The sequence below is a fragment of the Tetrao urogallus genome, assembly GCF_951394365.1.
Source record: "Tetrao urogallus genome assembly, chromosome: 5".
Lineage (NCBI taxonomy): Eukaryota > Metazoa > Chordata > Aves > Galliformes > Phasianidae > Tetrao > Tetrao urogallus.
Genome location: NC_136818.1, coordinates 55,303,785 through 55,330,031, shown reverse-complemented (window position 1 = coordinate 55,330,031; position 26,247 = coordinate 55,303,785). Strand labels below are relative to the sequence as shown.

At 41.4% G+C, this 26,247-nt stretch overlaps 1 protein-coding gene across 1 annotated transcript; it reads right to left on the bottom strand.

Moving 5' to 3' along the window:
• Positions 1–304: 304 nt before the first annotated feature.
• ADD3 (adducin 3) lies at positions 305–25,842 on the bottom strand (the record flags this gene model as incomplete). Its single annotated transcript, XM_079535996.1, has 14 exons — positions 305–603; positions 1,802–1,897; positions 3,100–3,223; positions 4,593–4,682; positions 5,551–5,670; positions 6,718–6,975; positions 7,223–7,405; positions 7,868–7,966; positions 8,055–8,198; positions 9,123–9,272; positions 10,560–10,640; positions 10,766–10,917; positions 11,745–11,883; positions 25,648–25,842. The coding sequence occupies 14 exons, from the start codon at positions 25,840–25,842 to the stop codon at positions 305–307; spliced, it is 2,130 nt and encodes a 709-aa protein (XP_079392122.1).
• Between the last annotated feature and the right edge of the window lie 405 nt (positions 25,843–26,247).

Here is a 26,247-nt window from a genome sequence, read left to right as displayed (position 1 = left end):
ATCTCGCTATGACGGTATTTGAGCACCTGCCAGTGTAGTTCAACATGAAACTAATGAATGTTTCAAACCCTCATAGCGATTTCGGACTCAGGTAAGTGAGAGATGAATTAATTTTCACTTAATATGAAAGTCTTTTTTATTTATTTTTTTGTTTGTTTGTTTCTGTTTTGTTTAAAGCAAAACCTCTTCCAGTTCCTCTTTGTTTCGGTTAAAAGTCCAGTTACTGCACACCCCTAACACTACTCTGTTAATGGTCAACTTAAACATCTAAAATGTGCACCACCTCCTCCCAACAGAGCTGCACTTACACTTCCACTTTCTCTTTCTTTTTATTCTTCTTCAGGAAAGATGGGGTGCGGAATTTCTTCTTCTTCTTCGACGGGGATTTGGAAGGTGACCCTTCAGGGGACAGAGCCTCTTCTATCTTTTCAGAGCTTTTAATGGTAATCTCTACGCTCTCCACAGTACTAGTGGTTAACTGACTGACCCTCTTGGTGAGGTCTTCTTCTACATCGTGTGCATCTTCCTTGCCATTCACCACCACCACAGGTAGCTCTGCAGATATTAGGTTGGCATTCTGGGTGTAGAGATCCTCGTGATTTTCTAGAGAACAGATAATTTTACTGTCATTGAAGTGCAATATCATGTAAAAAAAAAAACAACCACCAAACAAACAAACAAAAAAAAGCCAACCCCAATCTTGAAACAAAGATGAGAGTCTGGATTGCAATCCAAAGAATGAAATCCAAAATGCTAAGATGTTGGCTTTTCTCCTTTATATACCTGTTGTAAACAGACCTAAAATGTTACCACAGGATATTGGACTGAGGAAGCTAAACTCACCTCTACCAGGCGCATATGCAGGTGAAGCCATTTACAGTATATTACACAAACAATACACAGATACACAGTCTCAAGCATACTTGCAATTACATTTTACTCCAGAGACAGGTTTACAAAAGTGTCATCATTCCATGTAGAAATCTTTGGAACACTGCCCTTCCCAAGTGCCTTCTTAGACCTTTCTGGAAAAGCCTCAGGCAAACATATGACCTTAATCATAGAATGGCTTGGGTTGGAAGGGACTCCATGGATCAACAAGTCCCACTCTCCTACCACAGGCAGGGCTGCCAGCTGCTAAATCAGGTTCTAGATCAGGTTGCCCAGGGCCCCATCCATCCTGTCCTTAAACACCTTCAGGGATGTGGCACCCACAACCTCTCTGGGCAGCCTGTTCTAGCTCCTCACCACTCTCTCAATAAAAAACATCTAATCTAAATCTCCCCTCCTTCAGTTTAAAACTGTTCCCCTTGTCCTATCACTATCTACCTGCGTAAAAAGTTGATTTCCCTCATGTTTATAAACTCTCTCTAAATACTGGAAGGCTGCAATGAGGTCTCCCCATAGCCTTCTCTTTTCCAGGCTAAACAAACCCAGTTCCTTCAGTCTGTCTTTGCAGGAAAAGTGCTCCAACCCTTCGTGGCCCTCCTCTGGACCCTCTCCAAAAGCTTCACATCTTTCCTGTGTTAGAGGCTCACAACCAAAACCAAAATATATCTATTTCCTTCTCCTCCTTATTAAGTAAAGTTCAGTACATCGCATGTTATTTTCCATTTGTGAGAATTACGTATCAGAAAAACTTGGGAAAGGCAATTTACGGGATAGAGTCCCCACCAGCCTTTGGGAAAACAAGGCTCTTTTTTACTTATTCAATGACATAGACGCATAAAGAACTCAGCAAAAAAGCAGATGACTCAGGTTATGAGAGCCATCAGCATTTTAGAGAAACTATACAGAATACCTTCTAATTTTTCTGGGACATTTTGCGGGGACTGAGTTTGTGACTGAATTTGTGACACAGATGAACCGTCATCTGAGAATAATTCCTGTTCAGCATCTGTAGGACAAGAGTTTGATTAGTAGCCATGCAGAAGTAAAAACAAAGCAAGCATGTCAGTACAAGTGGTACAAGATTTACAGCTCTGCTAGCATTGTGCTCTTTATACTGACAACATTAAGAAGTTACAGTGCACAGTTCAAATTACGTAGAATGATAGATTTACACGTTTCATCTGCTAACAATCTTTTTATATTAGTTCATTAGTACAAAGCACAAAAAAGAGGGAAGGTTTGCATTCCATTGCGTTTCACATAGCATGCCCTGTGGTTTTATCTAGCCTTAAGTCACACACGCTGCTGATAGAATAGGCTACCATGCTATACCCCTATGTGGTATATAGCAAAGTTGGTTTATTACACAATACTAATGAAAAAAAAAAAGCACAGTAAGTGATACTGTCTAAAAAAAAAAAAAAACAATAATGAATTAGTAATTTCCTGCACAATAGTAGTACTGGATAAAAGATGTAAAAAGTAAAAGCAGATGAGTCTAGCACATTGGGAGAATAAAGGAAAAATTAAAGAAGCAAAGATCAAACATCTTGCAAAACTTCTGGAGGTAATAAATTACAAACACGAGCTCAAAAAGCACTGGAATTTGAAGGCCAGAAAGCAGAGAATCTATTGACAGAGCTGCACCAAATGCAAAGCAGCACAGCATATTTTTTTTGTTCTCAGGGAGAGCTCAGCGGGTTTTTCCTGTGAATTCTGACACTTGAACTGGCATAAAACAAACCTCGAGATGACAAAGATTTTCTTCTACCTTGTCACATTTTTCTTAATTAAGTGGCAAAAAATCATTTTCAGAGAGTCAAGTATTCATCATGTATCCTTTAGATAACAGAACTTCCACAAGTGCAGAAGGTTACAGGTTAGTTTACAATCATTATCATCACAGGCGGTCACAGCTCAGCTGGACAGGATCCTCAGCAATGCAATCCAACTCTGAAACTAACTTCAAGGAGGACAGAGTGAATGATGGGCTTTTCCATGCTAACTTATTGTACAGTTCTATGAAAAAGATCATTATGTTACAGCATGTTTTTGTCTTTCACTGCTTTAATTTTAGCATGAACTAAATTAAATAAAGAAAAAAAAACCAAAAGAATTCTACTTCCTCAAGGAATGACTGTTACATTTTAACAGTAGATATGAAATATAAATGAACTGATGATAGAAATGCAAACCCCAACCACTGACCTTCCAGCCCTAGCTGCTTGCGTTCAATTGTTTTCTTGTACTCTTCCAGTTCCTTTTCTGTGAGATGGCTGAACGGGTTGGGTGGTGCTGGTGGTGCGTGCTCATCATCTTCAAATTGCATTGGCTGGGAGAAAGAAAACCAAAAACTTAAAAGTTACAAAGAAAGCAAGCAGCATGCACATGGCAAATAGTATGATGACTCCAAACCTAAAGAGAGAGAATACAGAAGAAAAAGCAAGCAAAAAACAGCAAGGCCAAAGTTACCCTGTTTAATGGACATTTACACAGTAACTATAAATCACAATTAATTCATAATGGCACAATCACTATTTGAGTGGGTTTTTTTGTTTGTTTGTTTGTTTTTGTTTTAAATGCAGGGGAACAGCTTCAAAAGAAACGTGTACCTCAATAGCTTAATATTCAGGGACTTAGATTCTCTTCAGAAGTGAAAATTTTTCAACAATAGGGATTCAAATGTAACACTTCCTATATTTTTTTGCAAATGCTCCAAGTATTCTAGGATGTTTCTGTGAGAAAGTTGCTGTGCTCATGCTACAGTTTAGGAACCTAACTGGAAGACGTCTTCTGAGATTAAACTTATAATAACAAAATTAAAATTATACTCGTATTCAGAGACAACTAATCTGGAAAATATTCTTTTTGACTGATATAAACATGCAAACTCTGTATCACTGCAAAAGAATATTGGAAGCCAAAATGAAGAAATAAATGGTTGCCTAGAGAGGCGGTGAACACACTGTCCTTAGAGATGCCCAAGGTCAGAATGGAGGGGCTCTGAGCACCTGATGGAGCCACAGATGTCCCTGTTCACTGAAGGGGAGTTGGACCAGATGGCCTTTAAGGGTCCCTTCCAATTCCAACAATTCTGTGCAGTAACTCACGATTGGTGAGAAACTTAAAATTATTGAATGCCAACTCTAGTTCAACGTGGTTTGTTACATACCTTACCAGAGATATCCATCTTAAACAGAATTAACTATATTCTATTCAAGACAAGACTGGTAAGAAACCAAAAACCCTCGCTCACTCTCACTCCATTAGAAGCTTGTTTCCAATGACAGCTGTCTTCTGCATGGTCCCATCCCGCCTTTTAAGTTCATGTCATTTCTGAGCCTGAAATGATTTTCTTTAGCAGTGAGTTCCACAGAAAAATGAGAAGTTATTTTTGGCACTGTGCAATGCAAATCCATCATTCTGCAGCTTAAATGGTCTTAGAGAAGGCTCCCACTACAATATTAAAGACAGGTATGTCTATTATGCATATCTCCATCTGAAACTAACATTTTATACCTCTGAGATAAAAAAAAAAAAGCATCTACATGAATAGAACACATTACACATTCAAAACTTGGCATTAAAATTGCCAGTTCTAACTAAGTATTTAGAAAAAAACAGCCCAGAAGTGAAGCCTGAAAGAAAGCAAGGCAAAATAACCCAAATACACATAAATCAGTGAATTATGCCCTACTCACCGGACTTGGCTTTTTATCCACAACGATCCCAGCAAGCAGCTGAGACTGTGGTCCTGCTGTCTTCAGATCGTATCGATTTTGCTCCCGAATCTATAGAGAGACAGACCAAACATAAATATAAACAGAAAAATAGATCAGATACAAACATTACACAGTAGAAAAATGGGAGTCAACTAATGAGACAGTGAATTCAGAGAGTCTTAAAATCACTGTCTGGAACTTGTAGTATTAATCTCTGGATGACCACAAGATGCCTTGCCAGCCCTAAGGAAGGGAGTTGTTCCTTCTGACTCCAGTTCAATCCCCACAGATACTGATAGGGTGCTTTCCAAGGAATAAAAGATTCTGTAATCACATGGAAAGCGTCCCAAGTATCTGCTAGCACAGTAAAGCCCAGGGTGGAGCATTTGGTCAACCTAACAGTGCCTTATGTGCTGGAAGGGAAAAGCAGTGAGATATCTGTGATTACAGAGAGGTCCAACAATCTTTCATTTTCTTTTCTTTTTTTTTTCTTTTCCTTTCTATTGCCAAAAGGGAGTGAAGTGGGGCAGAGATACTCCAGTTTAATACATGCTAGAAGAATTAGCACAGAGCAGAGCTCGCGTGAGACTGAATTGTGCTGCATCCAATTTACAGCAATTTGGTTCATGCTGGCACCTAATTATCCACTAAATATAATGTTAAATGATGGGGACTACCATTTCCAATCTATCATTTCCAGAGCTAATGGTCATCATTCACCAAACTACTGCATTCAAAATTTATATGTACGTAGCATATACATACACAGAATTCATGTAATCACATGTTTAAATACAGGCTTTTTAGTGCCAAAATCACATCAGAAACTTCCTACTAAAAAACAGAACACTTGAAAATGTTAGGTTACTGTTACACATTATTTAACAAATAATTATATATAGAAATGGTACAGTTTTACTCATTACGCATCCTTTACCTTATTTCTCTTTTCCAGCACTTCACTGGGGTTTGTGTTTAAAGGAACAAACTGGTTTGGATCTTCAATTTTGATTGGTGTTCCTCCACTAGTCTTGGAAGAGTCATCAGCTTTCATCCACTTAAAGGAAAAAAAGAATTGCACAGCATGATGGGGATGGACATTTCTCAGTGCTGTTTTATGGCTAAAGAGAAGTAAAGAGGAGCCTTCCTGACTCTATTTTCAGTTTCACATGACATCCATGGAATACCCCCAAATCCTCACAAGTTTGTATGCTTACCCAGGGAAATCTAAGTTGCCTTGAGCATGTACCACCCAGATCACTTTTAATGAACACCAAAACACACTCCTGTATAACACAGTGCTAACTACCTACTAATGAAGCCGTGTTCAGAAGGCATCATGCTTCCTATTCATTGATCTCCTGGTTCCAGAGCTCATCCATCCTCTCTCCTTTCCTCATTCACCTTCCACCTCTGCTAATCACACATTCTGGAGCTTTATTCCTCTGAAGCGAGGTTTCATATCTTGTTGAGGAGATTTCTCCCAAACACAAGTGCAGAAGCTTGCTAGCCTGCCAGCAGGAGGAGCTGATGCTTTACGGTTGTGCTGTGCAAATGGGATCAGGACAGCAAATAATGTGCTCCTCAGCCCTGCAAAATAGGTGCTGCTCTCCAGGCTGGAAACAGTGGAAGCAGGAGGAAAAGGCTCAATCACCATGAGGAGTAACAACAGCATACTCTTTAGAGCCTGTTTTTAGCAGGCTCACAAACAGGAAAAGGATAGTCAGTGGCAAATCAGACCTTGTAGAGATGAGAGCAGCTTACAGGTGATTTAAAACCCTCCTATATTTGGTGGATAGTTTAAGACATAAAAACATACAGCAGAAAAATTATTTTCTGTCTTAGGAACTGGAGGAGCTCAATGCAAAGGCAAAATAATTGCTTATTTCTTAACGTAAACGGTTGCTCTTCCAAAGAAAGGCAATGCCCAAATTATTGAGGGCCATTAGTACTGATGTCACTAAACCTCCCACAAACCTATTTCCTCCTGCTTCATTAACTGATTTGCTAATCCTGTTAAAGAGGTCTTGAAAAGAGCTATGTGCAGTCTGCTTTTTCCCAAGCAGTATAAAACCAGAACAGCTGTCCTAAAGTATTGACCCACCGTGATCTTGGTCCTGGGACTTGCTTCCCCATTCCAGGACTCCTCAGGCACATTTACTTTCAAGTACGTGTTTGGGGAGTTCAGCCATCTTGTCTTTTCCCTCTGTTGTCTCTGTGCCAGGAATTTCAGTGGGGAGAGCGGGACTGCATCGTCTTCAAAGGAAAAGGCAGTCACAGTGGCTGGGATCTCAACGTCACTCTTATGTCTGGGCTTTTCCCTGACTAAGGGTTGTCTGTAGGCATAGCCAGTTCTGTATCCCTATGGAGAAGGAAAAAGAAAATAATGATAATTTAAGAAATAGAAAATTTTTAAAAAATTGAAAAAGTAACTGAAGAAGTAATCAGGTTTTTTTGTGCTGTCCTACATGCCTTGGGTTGAGAAGTTGTTCTACCTTCATTTTCAAACTCGCAAAGAAACCAGAAAGAATCATTTGCCATACAGCAGCTGATCCTACACTCAGAAGCTTACAAAGGCTGCCCGGATGTTGCCACGAGTGTGTTCTCACCAGGTTGTCCAGCATCCGCATGAGAGCTTCAAACTCCTGCTCCCCTACTTTCCATTTTTGCTGTGAAGACATATTAACTCCTCCTCCTCCACCTGCTGCCACACCATGCGTGAAAGGCTTGAACTTCTGCAGATCCAGTAGTAGGAGATTGTCTATCCCGCCTGCTCCAGCTAATGCATGAACCTGAAAGACATCAATGAGTGTTATTTCACTTGCAGACATGCTTTTGGATTCTCTGCTTTTCTGAATAAACAAGAGAAACACAAATGCCTGCTGCAGTATGTCTCAGGCTTTCTTCTGTGTGAACATATAATATATAGCAGGTGATTCCTACTGAAAGGATGATAATGTATGCTAATTACCACACTCTAAAAGGAGTGAACTCAAACACAACTACTCAGAATACCCTAAGAAAGTCTTTTTTCATCACACTATTAAACATTTTTTTTTAAATACACATTTCAAAATGAATGAGCAATTCAACTCAACATGAATGTCAGGGTGAGGGAGTGCTATTCATTCCTCCCCTCCAAACACATACTTGGGAATGTGACAGGAAATACATAAAAGCAAAGTGATGAAGTTCTGGGGATGGGCTTAAGCCCCAGTTATGGAAGATGAAGACAGTTATGTATTCTTGCTCACCTGTGTTTCACAGGCCAGTTGCACGTTGAAAATATAGTGGAATGCTTCTTCCAGTGTCTCTCCTAGAGCTACAACACCATGGTTTCTCAAAACTAATACCTGGTAAATGAAGACACTAATGTTAAATGGTAGAAACTGTCACAGGACATGAAAATTGCCTTTGGGAAGCTTGAATGAGGCTGAATACCTTGCAACTGGGTCCAAGTACTTTCTGAAGCTGAATTCTCTCTTCCTGATCATCGAGAGAACCCTGGTAGTTGTAATAAGCAACATCTCCCAGAATCAGGGCCTCCTGTGATATTGGAAGGATGCCGCACTTCATAGACGAAACCTATTTCAAGAAAATGATGTATTGATAATTAGGGGAAAAAAATTAAACTCTTAAAACCCACAACATAACACGCAACTCTTAGCAAACTGTGACTGCCAGAAAAAGAGACACTGCATAGTGAGAAAGTTGAGAAATAGTATCTTTAGGCTTTCACTACTCTAAGTTACAAGAGGGTGACAGAACTGCTGCTACACAACCTTAGCACAGATTGATGACAGGAAAAGACAAATGAATCCCAAGTGAGTTTCTGTAAATTTTATCCGCATTTAATTTTCAACACAAGCAGACAAAATGTTTTTTCCTTCTTTCCCATACTTACAATTTCAAAGAACGTGTGTAAAAGAAGTTAGCCATTCCTTTGTTTGTCTGTTGTCAAGAAATATTTACATATGTATTTACCTATTTATCTCAAATCAACGATTTCAAGCCTTCTTACATTTTTATAATTGTTGTATGGACCATTTTAATTTATATTTTATACATTTACTTATATTTTATATATAATCATATTTTAACTGTAATTTCTCAGTAGCGGAATAAATCCAAACTGAGCACAACTACTAATTAAGCCAGTTAAAATGGAGTTGTGTAATATAAATGATGATGCATACAGCAAATTATATGGTCAGAGATACTATAAATGAAGCCTGGATAACTATCTTTAGTTTCTTCAGCCTGAGCACAATCATATCTAAGCATCAGTTAATTACCATTCATTTCACTGCAGTAGCCCCACCCTCTCTGATTTCACAGCAGAGTTTTATTTTAAAGAGAAAAACAACAACGTGGAGCTTTGTTTTTTGCTTTACAAACAAAACTAAAACCGCCACAAGCAATGATTCAGCTTCAGAAAGGTGATCTAGGTTCATAAGATTAACCTGTTGTTTTTTTTTTACTCTTCAAGCTAGGAGGAAGAAGACTTACAGCTGCTGTTGCAGGGGTATGTATGTGTATTATACACCTGACGTCAGGGCGTGTGGAATAGATGGCCACGTGTGGACTGAATCCTGCATTGTCGATACTTAGAGTTGTACTGCCCTGGTCAACTACATCTCCCAGGATGTTTACCTTTATCTGGAAAAGTCAAACAAATGGACAACATTCAAGAAGTCTGCAACAACTGCAATTATTTGAGAACTTCCCTCCCCTTCTTACTTGATACCAAATTTTCCCCATACTCTTCAGACTTAGAGCATGAAAAAAGGAGAGCCACCTGTGTGTCATTATGCCATTCTGCAGACATCAGTAGCATCTGGAAGCCCTACCAGGAAAGAAGTAAAGACAAAATCCTGGTACACCATGCACTCCTCTTTGGTCAAGCTAATCTTTTGCTTAAAAGAAAGTCTCAGCAATTTGCAAACCAGAATCATAACTGGAATGGAAACCAACTATGAGAAAAGATCTGGTTCAACCTGTAAGAATATTGAGCGTGTTTATGTAAGCCTCTTCCAACCATGCAAGAAAGAAAAAAAAGACATCTTTGATATTTTCATGGAAATTGCATACAACTACAGATCACTACTGACAGCCTCTCGTAAGGGAGGCAATCTAATTCCTGGCATTTTAAAAACAACTTTATAAACACTTTCTAAACTTTGACTATGAAAAAAATTCATCCAATAAATTTCCAATAAGAATATTAAATGTGCAGAGAACATACAAATTTGTAGAAAAATTAAAATAATAATTCCAGGATCAACATAAAACAACAGGAGCACATTAGGCAGTGTGTTTTTATTTTGGTTTTCTATTCCCTGCAAGTCTATTGGCCTACCAGTCTTCCAACCAATACCCCTGCCACCTCTTCCAACTGGAGATAGCATCTTCATAGATATGAACTGACATGAAGAAAACATATGGCAGCATCTATATCAAAAGACACATGATTTTACAGCTACAGGATCGTAAATACCAACCTGTAATTTTACCTCGTTCCTTCGTAAGGACCAGGGAAGATTATTCAACTTTACTTCCCCATTTATAAAGATAAGAACTGATTCTACTGACACTACTCCTACAGAGTGATTTCATAAGAATTACCAGATTGTCAGGTTCTAAACGGTTGCTGCTACACTGAGGCTATTTAATGAGTACCAGGAGACAGGAGAACAAAACTTTGCTGCCGTGCATTGATGTTGGAGACAGAGCAACAGAAAGCAAAGCTATATCCAAAAATAAATAACCAGAACAAAGGATGCTGCTATCTAAATAATTAATCAGCTTTGCATAGGGTGGGTAAACATTAAAAGCAACTACAATCAAGCAGTATGATTACAGCTAGGTCCATTTTAGTAGCCACAAGAGTATTTCAGAAAACAGGTTGAGCCTTGGTGGTGATGTGAATGCAGGTGAATTACATACCAAATTGGAAGCTGAAGCTTCAGAAAAGGACAGACCTCTGGGAATGATTAGAATATGATCATGTTCTTTGCTTACTCTGACCTGAAACAGAGGGAAAAAACAAATTGGATTACCAACTTATTTCTGAATTTATATTATCTGGGGGAAATTAATGTGACTGAACAGTAAGGTCCCAAATCAACATTCTCATTCTCTGAAATACTTACAGTGATGTAGGCATTTGGCAGATGTGCCCACCCAAACAAGTCAGCCAGTCTGTATAAACTGGCTAATTTGCAACGAGTAAGTTTTTCCCCCTTAACAAACGAGGAGGTGTCTATCCCAGGTAGATCATTGATGGGGTTAATCATTCCATGGCCTGAAAAACATAAAAAGGTGGTAGTCAATCAATTAAATACCTCCCAGCTATGTCGTGATCTTCCAGAAGTAGTGTATTTAAATTGTCAGCAGAGCAACACCAGCAACTATTAGACTGTATCTGCACTGCTGGGACTTCTAGGGTCTTTACTGAAACCTCTGTCACTGCTGACTTTGCTTGCATGAACATCTTGCAAAGGGGTATTTCTCCCCTTCATGAATGCACAATACCCCTTTGAGATACACTGCCTTTGCTTAGAGGGAAAGTTACTACCAGGAGCGAGAAAAGGTTTGGGTTTTCAACAGCAAGAGAATGCACACTTTGAGATTAATCACCCTGCTCAAGTCCCCAGGTAACATCAGGGAACAGCTGGATCTGCAGGACTGGCTAGAGACATGGAGATAAGGCACTCTGAGCTCTCTGTCGTTCTTTTCCACTTAGTCTGTTGTATGAACTCTAAGGAGCCCTTTGGAGACCAGTTCTCAAAAGATGCTGAATGCCAACAGCTGCCACTGTGCCTCAGGCTTGTAAGCTCCCATATCAAGAATTCCACCCACAGTGCTCAGGCCAACTTCAGTACTGCAGGACTTGGGAAGCCTGGAACATCCCAGCAACATTTTTGTAACTACAGCACATTCTAAAAGTGATTTTAAACTCTGGGAGATATCCGGATAACAATTCAGTTTGGCTGGCAATTCCCCGTTTTCACAACTTATATGCAAAAGTAGAAAAATAATGTCATGTCTTAGTTTACGCTCACATTAAATTTCACTGGAAATAGTAAAAACAAAGAGAAAAAGTGGCATTCAAAGGCACATTTCACTTACTGAGTGAAGATGAGGAAAAACCTGCAAAAGAGCTTGCTGTAATGTAATCAGCAATCTGCTGTAATGCAAGCAGCCCAGTTGGGTTATTGCCTTTCTTCATCTGTTCTTGAATAAGGCATTCCAGATCTTCTCTAAAAGCCTGTGGAAACATTTGAGAATCATCAAGGAAACCTGGATTTGATAGAAGTAAGATTGTTATAGGTGGGGCTGGTAGATCTGCCTGTTATTAATGTTACACGACACTTCCCCTTAGACCTTGTTTTTAGTGCCTATAACTCTGCCAAACTTTAATCATCTGATCTAAACTTTGTATGCTAAATATTAGCAATTTATGGGCTAGAGGGGAAAGAAGTTTGGTTAACCATTTCCAAGAAGAAGACAAGGTAAAATATATTTCCGCAAATGTCTGTATCAACAATTAAAGAATTAAACTATTCGCCATAGTTTTGAAGAAGTACTTCAAATCTGACTGGGATATGTTGCTTTTAGTGCTGGCTATTTTTTTCTTTTAAATTCAGTAATCCCTCTGAAAATCCATCCAAATTTGATAAAGTTATAAACACATGGAAAACTGGAGTTCATCCACGCTCAAGTAGGATTGCAGACGTGCAAAATCTAGAAGGAAAGTCTACTTCTTTCTTTCTCCTCGGGGGAAAAGCCCTTCGCTCTTTCCCCAGTATAAAGCGTCCACAACCCCAACAAGATAAACTCATGCCAAATACATTATAAGAAGGGTTTTCACTGTATCAAATTTCATATACTTAGCACTGTGGACCAAGCCTGTTCCTTCCAGAAGGCAGATGAACCACCACTCATAACAAGTGCCAGTCTTAGGACTACTTCAGTCTTGATGTTTCTAGACTAAATAAATTCCGTTCTTTCAAATTTTTCTTAGTGGCTTTGTTTCCTAACCCTCTCATTATTTTTTTGGCAGTATTCCTGTAGCTTTTGTCTGAACACGCAGGACACAGAGCTGCACATACCACCAGCTAAGGTGTATGGTGAATGCTCTTACTGGTTCATTCCAGAAAGACATTTGGTGTCTGTACAGTGCAACTGACTCCTATTATAACTCCAGGCTACTCCCTTCATGTAATTGCTTCTTACAGTTTGCCTGCCTTAGTAATTATTTAGTCTCAATTAAAAAGGAAAAGAGTTCTGCAAGGCCAGTGTAATTTCTTCACTGAATTTTAATTCAGTTCTCTTGGTTGGGTAAAACCCATCAGTTCCATGACATTCCTGTACGCTCATGACTGCTGTTGAACCGAGTATTGTTACCACACTCCCCAAAATATCTGCAGGACTCTGCTTGACTTGGCCTTTCAGATGGCCATCCACAGCTACATTTAATTTTCAAGCACAGGCACTGTACTCTTTTCTCAAACAGTACAGTTTTCTCACTGGGATCACATGCACCTGAGACTTGCCAGATGCCCACAGATAAAGCCATATGGAATGACTGTGAGGTAAACTGCTGTATGGGTTTCTTGGTGCAGATGGGGTGCATGTAGAATCCCCACCAAATAATTCACAGCCCCTTACTGGTCTTAAGACACATGGGCAAAACCTGATTTTTCTCTTCAGTGTCTGCTGCAGATAAGATCTATTCATCAAGCCTAGGGAAAGGTAGGGGAAAAAGGAGAAGAAAGGGGAAATTGAGCGAAAAAAAGGAACCTAATGGGGACCGGGAGGAAAGAGGTGTGTCAGCACTAGAAGCCCATACGGGTAAATAATGGAGGTAATTATGCGGGGATAATTGCTAGCAAGGTAAACAAACATTTGGGGAAAACAGCAAGTGGTTGGAGAAAATAACCAGCACCAACAGCAGTAGAGAAAGGAGGAAAGAATAGCAAGAGGTTTGGCAAAGAATAAGACAGCTCAGTGGGAGGAAGGAAGATCTCTAGACAGAAGGACTCCCTGGGGGAAGGAGTGTTATACAGTGAGGGACTGTACGGAGACAGAAGTGAGAGTAATGGCTTAAGAGTTAGAAACAGATGAACAATACAAATGGAGGGGATGGAATGCAAAGCAAAGACTGGAATACAGTGAAAACTTTGAAGAAAGATTAATGGAACAAAGTAAGAAAATTCTTTGTTATGGCATAGCCCAGCATCGCTCCTTCAGCACTGTGAGCATCACTTGGTGTCTCTCACCCCTACCCCTCTGTCTATCTGCAGGTAACTGTGAAGGCTTCTCCCACCCACCCAATTCAGCTCCAAGGATAGTCTCTCTTAATGGTGACTCAAGGTGCTCAAGATGCAGAGCAGGACCACCCATTTTCTCACACAGTGTGCATCTTCCTCAGTCTGGAGCCTGAACATGGCCACAAACCCAGCGGTGCTGGAGGCCAGATGTGCAGCCATGTTTCTTACTGCCATGCACATAACTTTTAACTGCACCACACTTGTCTCTTTCCCATGCCCCATTTAACACACAGTGGTTGGTCCACAATAGAAAATAAATTCAGTATTTTTCCTCTTTTCATAGCTCAGCACATAGCCCTGTGCTTTATCTGCATGCCTTTCATACCCTGTTGTGATGACAATTATTATTTATCTGACAAGATTTTCTCTGGGGCAGATAATTACCATAAATCTAAATGCTTCACAAGCATTAACTTGCTAATCCCCAAAACATGCCTGTAAGGTGAAGCAGGGCACTGTCATTGCTTTTACAGAACAGCAAGGGTGCTGAGGTCCGACAGTCCCACTGATTTGGGATATTCACTGTGAGATGCTCAGGGCCTGATTTGCAGAGCACTCGGCAACATGTAGCTATTCACATACTCAATGCCCAATTCTTGGTGAAGGCTGGAGCACAACTCTGAGCGTCTGACACCCCGGGGCTGAGTCTCAGGGGAACAAGCTGGAGACACAAAGCCCAAAACCCAGGAGGCCATGCAGTATTGCTAGTGTCAGTTGGAATGAGGCGCTGAGGCCAGAAAGGAACCTGGGTGCTTCCTGCACTGCAACCAAAGTGGCTTACAGCACTGGATGGGGCTGTGAATAACCTGATGTAGTGCCTGATTTAATGGCTGGCAACTCTGCCCACAGCAGGGATTTGGAACTACATGATCCTTGAGGCTCCTTCCAATCCAAGCCATTCCATGATTCTCTGACATTCAGACACGTGTGATCTCTGTGTAAGATATAGGGATTTCTCATGTAACCAAAAAAAAAAAGGATTTTGGTGACCGAACAGCTCACAGCTGCATACAGAAAGGATCCAAAGAGTCCAACCTGTATGTTTTACCAACCTGCCTGGAAGAGTACAATAACCAGAGGCACTTTCTTAGCCTTTGCACATCGTATTTCTGAGCTTACAGAAAGCTTTAGAACAATAAAACAATCTCACAACAAGAGATTTTGTGGCAGCTTACTTCACTCTGTTCCTAAGCTTCACAACACAACTGCTGCTCTGCTCTCAGAGACCTGCCAGAACCAGCCATTACAGAATCACAGAATCGTAGGGGTTGGAAGGGATCAGAGACCATCAAGTCCAACCCCCTGCCAAAGCAGGTTCCCTACACCAGGTTGCACAAGTAGGTGTCCAGGTGAGTCTGGAATATCTCCAGAGAAGGAGACTCCACCACCTCCCTGGGCAGCCTGTTCCAGTGCTCCGTCACCTCACTGTAAAGAAGTTCTTGCGCACATTTGTGCGGAACTTCCTATGCTGCAGTTTCCAGCCGTTTCCCCTTGTCCCGTCTCCACTCACCACTGAAAACAGTCCGGCCTCGCCATTCTGCCCCCCACACCTTAGATATTTATAGACCTGGATCAGGTCCCCTCTCACTCTTCTCTTCTCAAGGCTGAACAGACCCAGTTCACTCAGCCTTTCCTCGCAGGAGAGATGCTCCAGGCCCTTCACCATCTTTGTGGCCCTCCGCTGGACTCTTTCCAAGAGATCCCTGTCTTTTTTGTACTGGGGAGCCCAGAACTGGACGCAGTACTCCAGATGAGGCCTTACCAGGGCAGAGTAGAGGGGGAGGATCACCTCCTTTGACCTGCTGGACACGCTCTTTTTAATGCACCCCAGGATGCCATTGGCCCGCTTGGCCACAAGGGCACACTGCTGGCCACCGTTGTCCACCAGGACACCCAGGTCCCTCTCCACAGAGCTCCTCTCCAGCAGCTCATCCCCCAACCTGTACCGGTGCATGCAATTATTCCTCCCTAGATGCAAGACTACACTTGCTTTTGTTAAACCTTATCTGGTTTCTTACTGCCCAGCTCTCCAGCCTGTCCAGGTCTCGCTGAATGGCAGCACAGCCTCCAGGCATGTCAGCCAATCCTCCCAACTTCGTATCATCAGCAAACTTGCTGAGGATGGCCACTCATCTCATGGGTGGCCACCTCATCAAGGTCATTGATGAAGGTGCTGAACAAGACCGGACCCAACACCGACCTCTGAGGAACACTGCTAGTAATTCCAGCCCCAGTGCTCTTTTCTCTTAGTGGCTCACCACATGGCTACAGTTCTATGGCACTTTTTCTTTCTATTACCGTGATCTATTAAGACAGCAGAGACAATGACTGGACAATATATTTCATCCACAAGTAACCCTAACCCTTTATTTTCAGATTCTGCCATTCCAAGATATAGAATTACTCCTCAAATGTTCCTAAAAGAGGCCCCTGCACAAAAATTCTACCATCTCACACTCGGGAAGGCTGAAATACTCCTTTACTCTTGTTTATAATCTGTATATAAGGAAATTGCACATTTGTAGTCTCAGAGGGGCCATGTGGAAGACAGAATTCATGAAATTTATGTCAGTATTTGCTTGGGAGGAGATGGAGAAAAACAGTTATCTGTGTTACATTAAATCATTCTCAATTCAGCAAGGACTATAGAAAGGATCTGCAAAAACATTCACAGCAAATTCCTATTCATTGTATCCAGACTTTTTTTTTTTTCCTTTTCAACTTGTCTGAGGAATGTCTATTGCAGGAAAAAAAAGATAGCATAATGTATTTTGGACAACTTTTGATGGAAAGATTTATTTTATTGTTATTATTCTGCCGCCTGCATTATTTTCATTCTTCTGATCTCAGTTTTGTTATCCAGAGTTAATGCAGTAGTGTCTCTTACACACTGAGGATACTACAGGTGAGGATCTGTGGTTTAACAAAGTCGTTGATGACAGAACAACAAGCTTTCCTTAAAAGTAATTTCAGGAACATCAGAAAATTGGGACAATCCAGGGCAAGTATCATATAGGCAGATTTGGGATGAATGGCAAAGTTAATAAGTTGAAATATGGATACAATACAATGAAGTATGCTATTTACTACATGCCAGTGCACAACAATAATATCTAGCAGACAGCAGTCTTCAGCGCCACACATGACTCTATGTATGTTTCCATACTTCTATTAACTCTTCTTTGCTTCTCTCTCTTTACTGCTAAGACTGTTCTTCAAGAATCCCAGGCCCTGGAGGTAAGAGAGTCTGGGGAGAGGAAGACTTCCCCATTGTCAAAGAGGATCTGGTCAGAGATTGCTTAGGCAAACTCTACGCACACAAATCCATGGGCCCCGATGGGATGCAGCTATGTGTGAGTGCTGAGAAAGCAGAAGTGATTGCTGAACTGCTCTCTGTTTTCTTTGAAAGCTCATGGAGAATAGGAGAGGTGCCTGAAGGCTGGAGGATAGCCAATGTCACTCTAGTCTTCAAAAAGGGCAAGAAGGAGGAGCTGGGAAACTACAGGCCAGCCAGCCTCACTTCTGTTCCTGGAAAGGTGACGGAACAACTTGCTCTGGATGTCATTTCCAAGCAAGTGGAGAAGAATGTTATCAGGAGAAATCAATGTGGATTCACCAAGAAGAAATCACACTTGACCAGGCTGGTAGCTTTCTATGTCATGACCAGCTGGGTAGATGAGGGAACAGCAGTGGATGTTGTGTACCTTGATTTCAGCATGACTTTTCACACTGTCTCCCATAACATCCTCATAGGTAAGCCTAGGAAGTGTGAGATAGATGAGCAGACAGTGAGGTGGACTGAGAATTGGCCGACTGGAAGAACTTGGATGGTTGTCATCAACACTGCAAAACCTAGTTGAAAGCCTGCAACTAGCAGTGTTTGCCAGGGGTCTTGTCTAACAGCTTCATCAGTGACCTGGATGAAGGGATAGAATGCACCCTCAGCAAGTTTGCTGATTATACGAAGCTGGGAGGAGTGGCTGACATAGCAGAAGGCTGTGCTGCCATTGAGCGAGACCTGGACAGGCTAGAGAGCTGGGTAGAGAGGAACCAGATGAGATTCAACAAGGGCAAGTGTAGACTCCTACAGCTGGGGAGGAACAAGCGCATGAATCAGTACAGGTTAGGGGCTGAAGTGAAGGAAAGGAGCTCTGCAGAGAAGGACCTAGGTGTCCTGTTGTATACCTGCACGTAACCATCCCCCATGCCAACACAGCCTTCCTCGACTGAAAACACCTGACTGGCATTCCCTTCTTCTGCAGAAGAGCTTAACCCAACTATCACACATCAAATGAGTGGCATTTACCAGGGCTTCCATTATATAGCATTCAGTGTAAAACCACTAAAGAGAAGGGCTCTGATTTTAGGATCCAACCCACTGAGAAGTAGGAATCTACTTCTGGAAGTACAGCTGCAGCCGCAGAGGCCTGGTTCTGCTGTAATTCATGGGACCATAACTCCCACTGCCCACCAGTGACCAAGAGGCATACTGCAAGGAGAGGTATTCCAAAAGCAGACACCGCTCCAGCACAAAGCAGCTAGTTGTCAAGCGGAAAGGTCACTACCAATTTCAGATGTAGTGCTTGACAAGATAACGCTGACAAAGGAAAAACTGTACTGTCAGATGAATGAAAAACTATGTTACTCAGCTGTGTATGCTCAGCATTGCTCAATAAAGAGCTTCAGCTCTGGGATTTATTTCTCTGTGCTGGACCAGCACCCGGTTTGCATGGAGAACAGCTCTCAGTGCGGAAGCTGGATGGGACAGCAGGGGGGAAAGGAGCAGCTTATCTCCTCAGAACCATCACACACCACAGCACGAACGTCCCCGTGACTCAGGAATGAAACACAGGGAAGCTCTGCCTCACTGCACGAGCTGTGAGAGATACAGACATGGCAGCTGAATGTGCATGTTGTGGTTTTGCAGGGGCCACATGCTCAGCTGGATGTGGCACTGCAGGAATTTCACTGCTTCTAACACTCCAGCCGCTCCTTTGGGTGAGGTTAGGTAGGCACACAGCCTACAGCCCAGGCACAGCTTTCATTCACAAAGCTGTTGATCACACAATTAGCTCAACCTGTTTCTAATACCATAAAAGTAATTTTCCAGAAATACATACAGTCATCTTCCAAACGCACATCACAAACTCAAGCAGCTTAGATGCTTAAGTCTCCTGTCTTACACATACAAAGGCTCTCTGAAACTCAGTGGTGAGGTACAGTTCTGACTCATTGAATTCCATTTAGCGTAAATATGAGCTGACAGCGTAAATGGGGGCTTCTAAGAATCGAAGGAACATTTATATGTATTGGTTGACAACTGTTTTTCTACAGCCAACAGAAGCAGACAACTACAATAACCCACAGCATGCACTGCTATTTCTGTTTTATATATATATATATATTATATTATATATTATATATTATATATATTATTAATATATTTATATTATAAATAATTAATATATAATATATAATATAAATAATTAATATATATTATATATTATATTATATATATATATTTTTTTTACTAGAGAAATCTCTGTATTAATTTCTACATTTTGGTAGACAGCTCTCTGAGGACGTTAAGAGGTAGACAGACTCATAAGTATAATATAAGTCCATAAGTAAGTACTATCTGCCTTTTTGTTTACTATTTCCATAGGTATATGATGACATTTAATGACTCAACAGACATAGAAACAAAATGTAGAGAAAAAGAACTCCCCTGTAAACAGAGAAGAGGACTGCTGCAGGTCACCTGCTAACAGCCCACAGCGATCTTGTAAGAGAAAAAAGCACGTTGCTATCAAGGATAGTAAGAGCCCAAACTGATACCTCAGCCTACAGAACTAGACGAGATATGCGAGATCCCTGCTCAATAACAGCACTACTGCATGCCTAAAAGCAGCAGAATAACACAAGAAACCCTTTAGCTTCTTTTGCCCGCTTTCGATCAGAGCACATACACATGAACTATATCTTTTAACAGGCTATAATTCAACTTCTCCACGTACAAACACACACACATGCACACACCCTCTGAGTCCAATCACTACCACGATAAAAAGTTTTAAAACTTAACTGGTGTTTTGTTCCAGAGAGCAAGCGGACGAGAAGCAAACCAAGCACTGTGCATACAGCGGCTCTGGGAGGAAGAGCTGCACCGCCAGCAGACTGCACAACTGCACGGCCCTGCAGCAGCAGCAGGTGCCCCGATGGGAGAGGGTGGAGCTGCCCACAAAAAACCGCCAGAGAGCTGCAGCTGGCAAGGGGAAGATAAGGGCAAGAGGAGTGTTTGTTAGCTCTATGAGGAGGAGGGGACAAAAAAAAAAAAAAAAAAAAAAAAGGCTTTGGCATTCTGCTAAGAGACGGGCTTATTAATAAGCGTGAGGAATTTGGTAGAGTTGCAGTGATCTTTTCATTTGCAATGAAGCATGTGAGTACCTGGGCTAGATGGAGTGACCTCAAAGATGCTCCAGGACTTAAAAATGAATGTAGCTAAGGAGGCCCTTTTAACTGTTGCTCATTTTCTGCACTGCAATGGCATCCCCCCTTCCTTCCCACTCACCAGAGTGACTTGGTATCTTTCATTGGGCAGAATTCAGAAAACCAGTGAATGGAAGAAAAACAGATTTCATTACAGTGCATTTTATTTTACAATTCCACATCACTTACCTACAGAATTAAGTCTGATTGTTATTTACAATTAACAACTTTAAATACAGATAGAGCCATAGAAAAGGCTCATAAGCCTTGGAGTGTGTCAAGAGGACAACCAAAGCTATAAAGGGTCTGGAGCACAAACCCTATATGGAGCCATTCAGGGATCTGAGGCTGTTCAGCCTTGAGAAGAGAATGCTCAGGGAAAACCTTATCACTCTACACAACTCCCTGAAAGGAGGTTGTGGCGAGGTGGGGTCAGACTCTTCTCCCAGGTAACAGTGATAGGGTGAGACTGATGGCCTTAAGTTGTGCTGGGGAGGTTCAGGTTGGTTATTAGAAAAAAACTTCTCAGAAAGAGTGGTGAGACAGTGGCACAGGCTGCCCAAGGAGGTGGGGGAGTCACTGTCCCTGAAAGTGTTAAAGAACCATGGAAATGTGGCACTGAGGGGCATCGATAGTGAGCAGTATTGGTGGGTATGGACTGGGCTTGGATTAAATGATCTTAGGGGTCCTTTCCAACTGTAATTATTCTATGCAAACTCATCAAGAAAAAGGAGGATGGACTTAACTGCTTAATTATTTGAATGATCTACAGGATATAGGGACAAAAATCACAGCATGATCTGACAACCCCCTCCCAAGAAGACAAAAACTTCAATTCAAGCAAGTCAACAACACAAAGATCAGAAATATGGAAGGGGAAAAATACGTATGTTCAATGTGGAAACCGCTGACATCTGAAAACCTTAGTTCTAACTAAATGGAAAGCTGCAACCTGGAAATAAGGCAGAAGTCAAAGGTAATTTTAATTTCCAGTGTAACAGAGTGGAGAACAGAGGAGCAAAAATTTAAAAAGCCATTTTGATGATAGTAGGGCAGGAGACAATTGTGCAGTTCCCCAGCAGAAAGTTATACAAATGTCAGGGGAGCCTGAAGCCAGCTGGGGGAGCTGCAGAACGAGAGGCTGCTCCTGCAAAAGGTCCTATAGGAATGGGACCAGACCAAAGGGATAGAATGAAATGCTAGCAACAGGAAATACTCCTAAAGAATCAGAAGGGCTTTTTGCCTGACGGGAAAGAGCAGTGCAAGCCAAAATAAGAGAGCAGCTGAAAGGACTTGGATATTTCATGAAAATGAACTGCCTCAGAAGGGCGTGGTGGTGTGAAAATACTGGATGTCCATCTGATACAAACCAAAACAAGCCAGACAAATGCACATCCCAGGAAAAAAAAGAAAGAAAAAGCTAAGTCAGACAAGCTGGAGGCTGGGCACATGCACACCTGTGGGCAGAAAGGACATGAGGACATTTGGTTGAGAAAGCCAATTTTGCAATACGGATGGGTACAACTGAATTATTGCCATTATGTAACAGCAATGTTGAAGAATCATTATCCCGATTGCCTCCTGTGTTGCACAGAACCAATCAGCACTGTCACAGCCAGCACAGAATTAAAGCAAAGCATTGGGAGATCCTGCAGGCCAGCTTCCTCTCAGGCTAAAACCGAACAGGCTCCTAACACCTGAGTGTTTCATGAGCAAAGACACAGTGCACATTCAGCGCAGCTTGACAAGCCACAAGAAACTTTCCTTTTCAAACAGAGGAGAGATTTAGTTTGGATATAAGGAAGAAATTTTTTGCAGTAAGGGTGGTGAGACGCTGGAGCAAGTTGCCCATCCTCAGAGACACCTGAGGTCAGTCTGGATGGGACACTTGAGCACCTGATGGAACTGTAAGTGTCCGTGCTCTGTGCAGGGGGTTGGTACAGATGGCGTTTAAGGCCCCTTCCAATTCAAACAATTCTAGGATCTTACGAAAACGTAAACCAGGCATGCCAATAGTCACTTTACAGCTGTTTAGCATATAAAGACAAAACTGTTTTTAATTTCAGAGAGTGAGATAGAAAATTAAAAAAAAAAAAAAAAAAAAAAAAAAAGCATTTCCTATTTTGGATATATTACAGCTGAAGTATATTAGAACCACAGAAAGCAAAGGAAGTAGTCTGTTGCAAGAAAATATTTGTTCCTAAGAAAAGAACGATGCAATACCCAAGTGCTCTGAATCTGCAGACATTAATGAAATAAAATCATACAACTTCATGTCCAGTGGTATTTCTGAGTGCTATCAGGCTCCACAAACCTATCTGAATGTCATTGCTTTCTACTGACTTAACACAGAACAACAAACATGCAGGTCCTGTCACATTGTCCAGGCTTTCAGATGTACAGGGAGCATCAAGTAAACATGTCTGAGAAATTGCTGATAATGTCAGGAGATTCTTCATGGGCAGCGTTAACAGAACAAATCAGCGTTACTGATTTGTTTAAGACTTATTACAAGCATTAGCAAACATCAGAGGTAATGAGTGCAGTTTTTAAATTATTTAATTTAGGAAAGGGAAATAGGACACCAGAGGGGAGTAGCCAGGCTGCACATCAAGTGTGCATCAAATGGCACATCAGAGAGATGCAGCAGTTTGATGTCTGAGGCTGTCTGGCCAGGGCTGTAGCCCTTGCAATGACATGTACTGCACGAAATACAGAGTGGCTCCTGAAATATATTTTCTAATATATTTTCTTGCTAAGGGATGTAGATTTTCCTACTTGAAAGGAAGGAAAAAAGCTTGTTAATAAAATACCTAAGCTTCCTCCTAGATGGTAGTGATTAACCCTTTAGCTTTATAGCATGATTCTTTGCTTGGAGAAAGCGTGTGTTCACACAAGTTTGCCTTTAGCCCATACGTGCTTGCATATTTTTAGGATAAGAAAGTTATTATCTTTGCTACATACACTTCACAGTCAGTGATATGTAATTATGATGAGTCAACAACTACCCTCCAATCTGAGTACACATATGCACATGTCAGATGAGATGAATATTCACCAGTAAGAAATCTCTTCACAAAAATGTGTCTGATGACCTCTCTTCCCCCTCTTCCCAAACACCAAACTAGTTCTTACTAAAGCTTTATGCAAACCTCTAATGCTATGCAATTCTACTGCTATAGAACAGAAACACTGTACTGAATACAACCCTGGGCTTGTGTTATGCAGACCAGTAACAAGAGAAATGTTTTTGATACTTTTGTGAGAAAAAAAAAAAAGTATTCATAAGAGAGAAGATAATCATTTTTCATCTGATAATCATTTTCAGTCCTGACTCAAGGATGCTACACGCCACATTGCAGCCAGCCGCTGGAAGAAGAAATGCAGTTTCTACCCCCAGATCAGTTAGGAAATTTGCTTGATGGACATTGGATGTTGTACTAAAAATGCTTTTATTTCCTCACATGAGGAATCACAGAAGGGTTACTCCACATTTTCTGTTTCAAGAAGAGCCAGCAAAAGGAGAAAGAAGCTGGCAGCCCAGGCTCCTTTTCTGTCCATGCCTTCTCACACCCTGCATTCCATGTCCTTGTCTTCTCCCAGTCAGATGAGAACAGCCACGCAGCCAGCAGGCCCCTGGCTTATTTGGACAACCATTCCCTTGCACAACTTGCAACTTACTGGCATCTCCAAACACTGCTGGGCTTGCCTGGTCCTACAGCAGTACACTCAGAACTGCCTGGCTTCATCCTCCTGCTGTCTGTTAAAGCACTTACCCAGACTCAGAGGTAGCACCTCTTCATCCCTTCCTAAAACCTGTATGCTGACACTGTATCTCCAGAATACCAGAGACTGCAGCAAAGAGACATTTATTACATTTGGCAGACTTGGCAAAGGGCCCCCCAAAATGCTGAGCAAATAGTTACGACCACCTGATTCAGTGCTTCCATTGGAAGAACCAAAGAACACCACAAACACAAACTCTACAACTTATTTTTATCTTGCCCTATTTAAACAGGATAAAGATCCAGTCTTTGCTGTGAGCCCTGGCTACTTGTAATGTGAGTATTTTAACAGGAAGGAGCAGACTGATCACATTTTACAATCGAATGTTTAACATAATTTTATCATGATTAAAGCATTATGCAATACCTCCTTGGAGTATTTTCTTTATAATAAAGGGGTTGGCTGCAGAATGAAACTTGCACAAATCGACTTGAAAGTCATAAATTCCTTAATCAACAGGTTCACATTATACCCAGAGCAACACACAGATCCAAGAGGCACTCCACGACAACACTTTAGCAAACAATCCTGTTATTCATGGATGACTATAATAGGGTGATTACTAACAGCTGTTTGCAATCTCATTACATATGGAAAAGCTTCAGAAAAATGACATGAGAAACACCCCACCTTATAGTAGAGCTGAACAGAAAATGATCTGCAAAGCTGCTTAACCCCTTCCAAGTCCTGTTGTCTTTGTTGCTCACCTTATAATCCCCACCCCAAAGGCTCACCCTCTACAGCTTCAGACCACTCAGGCGCCAGTTTTGCTTTCCAAAGCATTCATCAGGTTAAATTCACACAATGTATACATTAAAATATAAATTAAAACTATTAAACCACCTCTAGATGAAAGTGTTACACGTAGCCTACAAAAGCACTGAACTTATGCAACCAGAAAGTAAGTGCTAACACAGAATTATTAAGGCCTTATATGGGTATGATCGCCCCCAAGTACAAGAGAACATATTCTAGCTTTTGAATGATCTTAGCCAACATTAAAAACGTAATTAAAGCATTCCTGATGCAAACGATAAGTTCATATTCAAAACCAGAGTGCAGAACTCCATCTAACACCGTAATTTGTTCCTATTTGACTGGTGTGACTCCTTTACTCTCTTCCTTGAGCCTAAGTTTTAATTAAGTACCCTTCAGCCAGCCAGATCTCTTTGTAATACTGTAATGAAGCGTAAGACCATAAAAGCACCAGGAGGAAAAAAAAAAACCACCAGTGTTTATTCACAGACAAGAAGCTAAGCAAACAAAATGTTGGATAATCTGCTTAGCGACCCTTCTTATAAGACAGTCCAGAGTAATTCTAGCTAACAGTGACATCGCTTTCTTTTCTTAAACCTCAAGAAACTAAAGAGGAATCTCAAAGCCAGCACTCTGTAGTTGTCATCCTCCCCCTTAATCCTACTCACAGGGCTCTGCAGTATCTGAGTGACCCTCTTCCTCTGCTCCATCATGTTGAAGTCCTGTCGCAGGTCCGGAGACATGTTCCTCTCCCGGAGGTACTCGGGGTCGTTCTCATTGATGCGGTCAAAGTACCTCTCCTTGTGGGGCATTGTGGCTGCAGGGGGAGAAGTGATCACCACCTGACTGGCATCGGTACTCATGCTTCAGCTCTGCGGATGGGAGTCCTCACCTGCAAAACAAAACAAAAGCAGAACATTTGAAATGATGAATCCAAAATGCGCATTAGATATTTTGTGACAAAATTTATTTTACGCCACATTCACCACTGCCCAAGTTTGTTGTTTTTTTTTTTCCACTACAGCTCTCCTCATTGACACTTTTAGCTTCAACACAGCACATCCAGAAGGCAGGGCCTGTCCTCAACATCCGCTCAGAGCTTTTCTCCCAACTCCAGCAAAGGCATTCCTCAATGACAGCATTTCCAAAGCATCCCATAGCTTCAGCTTAGAGAAATGTGTGCACTTGTAAGCAAGGATTCTCACCAATGTTCATTACATTAGCAACAACAACAAAAAAAAACAAACCAGTTTTCATTTCTTAGTAGA